Source organism: Pipistrellus kuhlii, unplaced genomic scaffold (assembly GCF_014108245.1).
Source record: "Pipistrellus kuhlii isolate mPipKuh1 unplaced genomic scaffold, mPipKuh1.p scaffold_m20_p_22, whole genome shotgun sequence".
Lineage (NCBI taxonomy): Eukaryota > Metazoa > Chordata > Mammalia > Chiroptera > Vespertilionidae > Pipistrellus > Pipistrellus kuhlii.
The window spans coordinates 3,561,861-3,570,317 of NW_023425521.1; the positions used below are offsets into that span (position 1 = coordinate 3,561,861).

An 8,457-nucleotide genomic window follows, 5' to 3' on the forward strand; every position below is an offset into this window, starting at 1 on the left:
CATCGATCAGCTGCCTCCTGCACACCCACTACTGGGGACGTGCCCGCAACCAAGGTACATGCCCTTGATCCGAATCAAACCTGGGACCTTTCAGTCCGCAGGCCAACGCTCAATCCACTGAGCCAAACCGGTTTTGGCCAATCATAAAATTTTAGATAATTCCTTCCAGGTATTTTGGGGTTTTTTTTCTGTACATAAGCCATTATAACCCAATTCTGCACCCTGCTTTTTTTTTATTTATAGCATTAAATGTAAAATGGTTTCATGATGACCAAAGGAAAAACAACCTTTTGGGGAAAGTGCCTACTTGTTAAAGGATTGTGATTGTGATTCTAAAGATGTAAATTGAACATGGACACCTGCCCTCCACTCTAAAATAACTTGGGATTTTTCTTATTCAAAAATAATTTCTTTTCTAATGTATTTTCAGGAACTAGAGCTAAGCAAAAATAAAACTATAGGTCACTAGAACAACAAAAAATGCTGTTTACATCTGGTGTCAATCCTTCTAGCCTTATGAACATAAATTGGTGTGTGATTTTTTCACTTACTGATATATCATTCATCAGTCTTCCACAACCTAATTTTCAATGTCCAGGCCCCTCCCCATTTTTAAAAAGCACTTTGAGGATGTGGTCCAAAGGGCAGCATCCATATTTGGATGATGTATTCTTTTTTTTAACATATTTTATTGATATTTTACAGAGAGGAAGAGAGAGGGATAGAGTGTTAGAAACATCGATGAGAGAGAATCAATTAGCTGCCTCTTGCACACCCCCTACTGGGGATGTGCCCACAAGCAAGGTACATGCCCTTGACCAGAATCGAACCTGGGACCTTTCAGTCCGTGGGCCGACACTCTATCCACTGAGCCAAACCGGTCTTGGCGGATGATGTATTCTTTGTACCAGTCCCAGCAGAACCCCTGACTTAGCTCATCCCCAACAGGTGTGATGTGAAGGTTTCATCTCTATTTAGAGCATTTTAACAGAGACACCTTCAAGGCATCTCAGGAGTGGACTGGGGTGGTCATTGCCGAAGCTCTTGCCTATCAGAGGTCACAGGTGGCTTCTGTCTCTCTCGCCTCCTCAGGGGACTACGTCCGTGGCACAGAGACCCACATGGCTCCGGAGGTGGTGATGGGCAAGCCCTGCGATGCCAAGGTGGACGTGTGGAGCAGCTGCTGCATGATGCTGCACATGCTCAACGGCTGCCACCCTTGGACCCAGTACTTCCGGGGGCCGCTCTACCTCAAGGTGAGTGACAGCCCCTGCGACAGCCAGGAGGGACAGCCCGCAGGGCCCCGGGGCTCCGGCTGCAGGCTGCAGTGGCAGAGGGGAGCAGGGAACGGGAAGAGGCCTCTTAAATGTGGGATCCTAACTAAAATACGTGTCCCCCAAATCTGAGGGCCCAAGGGGAGACGCTAGGTGAGGGACCTCCTTGAGTTCCTCGCAGGTCAGAGCTCTCCTAGGTCCCCCTCCGCCTGCCTCTTGACCGGCTGGGCCCGGAAGCCCTGGGTGTCTTGCTGCCTGGCTCTGACCTATTCTACCTGCCCCCTTTTTCCCCTTTTCTTGGAAAAGTCTCAGCCCTCACTCTACCCGAGGCCACTTCAGTCCTAATGGCCAGCCCCCCAGCACAGCAGGGTGGGGAGAGTGGAGAGAAGCAAGAAGAGAAAGCTGGGTGCTGGGAAATGGGGGGAAGGCAGGCCTCACATGTAGCTTTTTTGTTTTATAAATATATTTTTGTTGTTTTCAGAGAGAAAGGGAGAGTGAGAGAGAGATGAAAACATCAATGATGAGAGAGAATCATTGAGCAATTGCCTTCTACACACCCCACACTGGGGATTGAGCCCGCAACCCCGGGCATGTGCCCTGACTGGGAATGGAACCGTGACCTCCTGGTTCATAGGTCAGCGCTCAACCACGGAGCCACTCCGGCCAGGCCTCACATGTTGCTTTTTGACCCCCAGATTGCCAGTGAGCCCCCACCCGTGAGGGAGATCCCGCCTTCCTGCACCCCTCTCACTGCCCAGGCCCTCGAGGAGGGGCTGAGGAAAGAGCCTGTCCAGCGAGCATCTGCGCTGGAGCTGGGCGGGAAAGTCACCCTGGCTCTGCAGCAAGGTAAGCGCCCTGTGCTGGCTGGAGGGTGAGAGGCCGCGGCTAGCGTGGTCAGGAGCAAGGCACTCGGCCTGCCAGAGCCTAGGTCAGCACTCAGGCAGACACCTGCAGACCTGGGAGCCACCCTCCACTGCCAAAGGGATTCTCACAAATCCCCAAGGGGACACTGAGGACGGCGCTGTAGCATCATCTGCGGGAGGGGAGTTGGGTGCAGTGGGGTGTCCTTCCCTGGAAGAGTAGAGAGGATAAGGGTGGGGATGCCTCTGAGAGCGCCGCACAGCAGTTACAGCAGCTCCATGTCACAGAGCAGCCGGGCTGCTTAAAGCCACAGTGCCGGGCAGAAAGAGGGCCAGCGGAGCGAGGCCTGCAACACAGGGCTTTTTTGGTAAATTAAAAAATAGATAAATAAAAACCACAAACACTTTGCAAGGATGAGATCAAACCCAACATGGCACATTGAACATAAGGGAATGTTACCTGGGAGGTTGCCGGGGGGAAAGGCAGTGGTTGTGGGGATGAAAAGGGAATAAATAAAACAGGAGAGGGGCCTTAGGTAGCCCCCGGCCCCAATGTGGACGTTGTAAGGATGGCTCAGGGGTGAACTGCCTCCCACTCCACAGAAATGGTGCCCGGGGAAGCCTGTGAGAGAGGGGTCAGGGAGGCCAGTTAGCTGGGAACTCTGAGTTGGTGTTACCCCAGAACGGTTTTTAAATCTTCTCTTGACTATTTTTTTTTTTTTTTTTTTTTACTTTTCTTTAAAAATATATATATTTTATTGATTTTGTACAGAGAGGAAGGGAGAGAGATAGAGAGCCAGAAACATCAATGAGAGAGAGTCTTCGATCAGCTGCCTCTCACACATCCCCCACTGGGGATATGCCCGCAACCAAGGTACATGCCCTTGACCGGAATTGAACCCGGGACCCTTCAGTTCCCAAGCCGAAGCTCTATCCATTGAGCCACACCGGTCTCGGCCTTCTCTTGACTATTAATATTAACAAAGTCCTTGTCTGGAGCCAATTCTGTCCTTGTTCAACTTGCTGCTGTGACCTGGGGAGAAATTGAATAAAAATCAGACATACTGTCCTCTTCCCGATGTAGGAGGCCCTCGAAGGAGAGGCCTCCGATGGTGCACACGCTGCCACTGCAGTGTGTTCCTTCGTGAGGCCCGGGCCACCTCACCACGTGTCTCTCTGTCTTGCAGTGGGAGGTCTGAAGAGCCCTTGGAGGGGAGAGTACAAAGAGCCAAGACATCTGCCGCCGGCACTTCAAGCCCATCCGCCACCACACCCAGCCCCCTCTCACCAGCCCCTTCCAGCCCAGCCGGGGAAGCCCTCACCAGGGACCCCGGGGCCCCAGCCGGCCGAGGACACCACAGGCGGGGCCCCCAAGCCCCAGCCTCCTCTACCTCCGGACCCCCCAGAGCGAAACAAGTGCCCCAGCCTGAACTGGGGCAAGGAGGAGTCTGGGATGTGGGAACCCTTGCCTCTGTCCTCCCTGGACCCAGCCCCCACCAAAAGCCCCAGCTCCCCGGAGCGGAAGGCCACCTTCCCGGAGCAGGAGCTGCAGCAGCTGGAAATAGGTACGGCCGCTGGGTCCCCCCTTCCTCCTTCCAGCCCCTCCCCTGGACCGGCCCCCAGTCTGTGCAGGGAGGCCTGGCCGCACAGCCGGACCCTCCCAGCCTCTCACAGCCTCCTTCGGCTTCGTTTCGCAGAGTTATTTCTGAACAGCCTGTCCCAGCCATTCTCTCTGGAGGAGCAGGAGCAAATCCTCTCGTGCCTCAGCGTCGACAGCCTCTCCCTGACCGACGACAGCGAGAAGGTGAGTCGGCCGTGAACCGGGCTCCAGGGCACAGAGCCGAGGCTTCGTGTCCCGCTGGGGAATGGGCCGTGTGCACGTGGTGGGTAAAGAAGGGGAGCGTGACGGGGTCACCCCTTCCTGCCGGGAGGGGTCTTCCCTGGAGCAGGGGCCTTGGTTTCTCAGGGAGGTGATCCATCTCCAGCCCGCACCGCCTGGCATCAGGGGATGGTTGACTGCTGGGGCTGGTGGGAAAGGAGGCTCGGGTCTGGGTCCCCATAGCAAAGGTCCTCACCCTCTTCCAGCTCAGAGGCCCCTCAGCACCTCAGCCTCCTACTGAGCCCCAAAGTGCCCAGCGGAGCCATACGCCAACCTAGAAGAAGAGCAATTCCTCACTGCAGGGGCTGGCCCGGGTCCCCTTTGCCCCAAGCAGTCCAAGGCCAGAGACGGTTGCCTGAGCCCAGGATCTGAGTCCGTGCCCCCCACCCCCATCTTGTTGTTTCAGAACCCGTCCAAGGCCTCGCAGAGCTCGCGGGACACCCTGAGTTCCGGCGTGCACTCGTGGGGCAGCCAGGCCGAGGCTGGCAGCTCCAGCTGGAACGTGGCGCTGGCCCGGGGACGGCCCACGGACACGCCAAGCTATTTCAACGGTACAGCCCCTACCTGCTCAGCACCCCCAGCCCCTGACCCACCTGGGCCTGGGAGCCTGGGAGCTTTGTCTCCCTTCCTCTGGCACATGGCTCCTGGCACCCAGGACTTGAAGCACTTGGCATTAAGTCCGTTTAGAGCAAGGGCCCTGCTCGCCCTTTCCTGCTGGGGCCGAGGGACCGTGGGCTGTGGATAGAGTCAGAAGTCAAGAGCCTTGGCCTAGAATCAAGAAACTGAGCAATGACTGTCTCTGAACGAGGTGGCTGGGATCCTCCTCTGGGATCTGAAGCCAGAATTGCAGAGAGAAATTACAGAACTTAATTTTCAAGCTCGGTTGCGTAAACTATTGTATAATATGTTGTGATTTCAGTAGAACTAGGGTTTCATCAGCTCAGTTGCTGGCCCTCGCCAGGGCCAGTGTGACTCATGGCCAGCAAGCTGCACCGCCCGGCCAGGGGCCTCTTCAGCTCCGGGAACATTACAGACTAAGTCGCCTGCAGTCTGACTCGGGGGTCTTTGTTGCCGGTTTCTTTCTGCTTTGTGTGCGCTGGAGGACTACGTCCCCATGGAAGCCACCCTCAGCTCTTTGCTCTACGCAGCGCAAATTCTGGTACTGAGAGAAAATGGCCAGGAAGACCCAGCAAGTGTATAACCTTAGGGCCACTCCAGGCTAAATATCAGCTTCCTCAGAGCAGCCTGCTGCCCTCTCCTTAGGGCTCCTCGGGGAGCTAGCAGTCGCCTTCCTGACAGCCGCCTTGCTTGCATTCTAGGTGTGAAAGTTCAAATCCAGTCTCTCAACGGTGAACACCTGCACATCCGGGAGTTCTACCGGGTCAAGGTGGGAGACATTGCCACTGGCATCAGCAGCCAGGTAAGGGGCAGGTACACGCCCAGGGGCAGAGGACGGCTTCCGAATAAGTAGAAATGGCCTGTAGAGAATAGTCGGCCTTGGATGGCCCCCAGGGTCTCAGGGCAAGGCCGGCAGTGGTGACTGAGGGGTTCTCAGGACCCACACTTGGACGGGGTGAAAGCAGGTAGTGCCCTCAGGTGCACTGCTTGGCCGGAGGGAGGAAGCTCCTGGGGCTGGGGGAGAGGAGACCCCGGCTTTATAGGTAGCTTCTGAGGCCTGGGCCGCTGTCTCAGGCCACTGCTTGTTCTGCCCCAGATCCCAGCGGCTGCCTTCAGCTTGGTGACCAAGGATGGGCAGCCTGTGCGCTATGACATGGAGGTGCCAGACTCGGGCATCGACCTGCAGTGCACCCTGGCCCCGGACGGCAGCTTCGCCTGGAGTTGGAGGGTCAAGCACGGCCAGCTGGAGAACAGGCCCTAACCCAGCCTCCGCCACCGGCTGCACTCAGCCAGCGTAGCCTTCCTTCTCGGCGCTCGATGCTGCGCTGAGCCAGGCTCAGGTGCTCCCGGGATCTCAGCAGTGGGACCAGGCCAAGGAGCGCCAGCAAAATGCTTCCTAGGGTCTCCCACTTGCGTCCTGCCTGGCCCACCAAGAGAACACCCGTGCCCACGTGAGGAGGAGGAGGAAGTCAAGAGGCCTCTTCCCACAGGGAACAGAGAGGGTCTTCTCTGCCTGGTTCAAACAAGCTGGCCTGGCCCTTTGGATCAGAGACCCCTTGTCAGGGGAGAGCAGTTTGGGGCCCAGTCGGGGACCAGCCAGTGGGTGAGCCCCTCAGCCTCTACGCAGGAAGGAGGGTGTCAAGTGCCTAAAGACCCATACCCAGGGCCAGGTGGCAGGGGTGCCCAGCCTTGGGTAAATGGGACCTGCTGACCCCCTGCCCTGGCCTGGCCTCTCTTCAGACAGAGAGAGGCAGGAAGGCCTGACTGGGAAGTCTCCTTGGGAGAACGCACCACGTACTTCAGGATACTGCAACGCGGGTCCTGTGCTAAACTCAGCTTCAGCCAAGGACCAGAGACGGTGTTTCAGGGACGCGGTTCTCGGTCCGCACACACATGCCCCTTGGCTGCTGGCCACGTCTTCCCCTGGGCAGCAGGCGCTGGGCCCCAACCGCAGGCCCGGCACTGCCCTGGCTGGCTGGCACTCAGTCCCCTCTTCTGTAAAGGTGAAGGGTGACTGGCATGAGACCTCCCTGACAGGAAATGCCTGGGGATACGGCACAATAGAAAAGAAAGCAGCAGATGTAGGCGCTACTGTTACCCGAGCCACGGCTTTCAACATCTTGCACACCAGCTTCCCGAGACACAGCTCAGGCGTCATGCCCACACTGGCCCTGCCCTGCCCCAGGTTGCGGGGGCACTGCCAACTGCACTTTGCACTCTGATGACCTCAAAGCACTTTCACGGCTGCCCTCCAAGAGGGCAGGTCACTAGCACAAGCAGACTAGGAGATGGGGTGAAGGGACTCAGGTCTTGACCTATCTCCACACATGTGATGCCTTCCACACCTCCAGATTCAAGATGAAACCTCCCTCCCCAACTCCTCTTCATTGCCCCAGACCAGCCTCTTCCGGGGGGAAGCTGATCAGGACTCATGTAGCATTAACCAACTGTGAATCAGGGAGTTGGGGGCCAGCTAGTCTCAGCCCCTGGCGATGAGGGGGGCATCCATCTCCTGAGATTCCTCCTTCGGGAATCTTGTCCTCAAGTCTTGCCAAGGTGCCCTCTGTCTACAAGGAGCCATCCCGCTCCCCAGGGAGAGACCCCGGCCCCCAGTACATGAAGAACTGCAGAGTTCGAGTTGTAGGGTACTCTGTGAGCAATAAAGTTTGGAGTGATGACACGTGTTCAGACCATGGCTCTCTCCACCCGTCTCCTGCTTGCAGAGACTCGGACCCTCACAGCTACTTCCCTTTGCCTTCATGGGGGGGATCTTGTCAAGTCTGCCCTATGTTGGGGCAAGGACGGCTTTCAACCTTGGAGTGGGGCTGCTTTTCCCACCACCCCCAGTAGGTGCTTCCAGTCCCCACTCTGAGCTATCCGTCAGACCAGTTTGGCAAGATGCCCCACCGGTGGCAGCAGGGAAGTCCCTGCCAAACACTGCCAGGCCGAAGGGAGGAGGACAACGAAGAAGAAAAGGCCTGGGCACTGACCAGGCATGGATAGTGGGGCACTCTGCGTGCCCAGAACAAAGGCTGTCCCACCTGCTGCTCCTGTCCCCGAGGCCAGGCTCCTGGGAACTGAACTGGGCGGGGAAGGGGTGTGGGGAACCTGGACTCCCAGCCCTTCCAGCCACCTCCTGAGGCCTGTCTGTGATCAGAGGTGACTTCTCAGAGTGGGGACCCAGATGGCAGGGGTCTGCCTGAGGGTGGATGCCACCAGCACACAGGGAGCCTTGTCTCTTCTGGCTCCACACTCCTTGTAGCTGTGCACAAGTGAGAGGTGTGTGTGTGTGTGTGTGTGTGTGTGTATGTGTGTGTACACACGTGCTCAGGGGCATACCCGCCCACCTTGGGGTGAAGGTCGAAGGTTCCATGGGTTCTTAGGGGTCCTGGCTACACAGGGCAGCGGCCTTGTGCCAGAACAGGTGCAAAGGCCAGTCTGTGACACCGCAGGCCCACCCATGCCCAGCCCTCCTCTGCCCGCCCGCTGAGGAGCGGAGCCGCTGGGCTCAGGTTCAGGCTGGAAGGGGTGGGCGGGGCCTCCGGGGAGCCCGCCCCCTTTAGGCCGCGCCCACCCACGCGCCGGAAATCCTGGCGCAGTTCCCGGCCCACGGGGCTCGCGGACGTCACAGAGGCGGCGACATCACAGGCGCCGGCGCCCACAGCCCTCCTCCGCCGCCCCCACCACAGAGCACAGTGGAGGCGGAGGGGCAGCAGCCACCATCCCTCCCCGCCAGAGCCTCCGGGCGCCCACTCGGTCTGCATGGGGATGACAGGTGCGAGCGGCGCCGCGGGGCGGGCGGGCGCCAGGGGCCGCTCCGTGGAGG

The 8,457-nt window shown here is 57.9% G+C and overlaps 1 protein-coding gene across 3 annotated transcripts in view; it reads left to right on the plus strand.

Moving 5' to 3' along the window:
• MAP3K14 (mitogen-activated protein kinase kinase kinase 14) overlaps positions 1-7,314 on the plus strand; it is a 44,653-nt gene extending 37,339 nt beyond the window's left edge. For all 3 annotated transcript variants that reach the window (XM_036451099.2, XM_045586172.1, XM_045586173.1), the window contains 7 exons: positions 1,093-1,256; positions 1,970-2,120; positions 3,322-3,699; positions 3,832-3,938; positions 4,420-4,564; positions 5,333-5,433; positions 5,728-7,314. In XM_036451099.2, coding sequence (XP_036306992.1) covers positions 1,093-1,256; positions 1,970-2,120; positions 3,322-3,699; positions 3,832-3,938; positions 4,420-4,564; positions 5,333-5,433; positions 5,728-5,892 — 1,211 coding nt within the window. In that variant the 3' untranslated portion in view covers positions 5,893-7,314. The remainder of the gene's footprint in view (positions 1-1,092; positions 1,257-1,969; positions 2,121-3,321; positions 3,700-3,831; positions 3,939-4,419; positions 4,565-5,332; positions 5,434-5,727) is intronic.
• Positions 7,315-8,457: the final 1,143 nt, after the last annotated feature.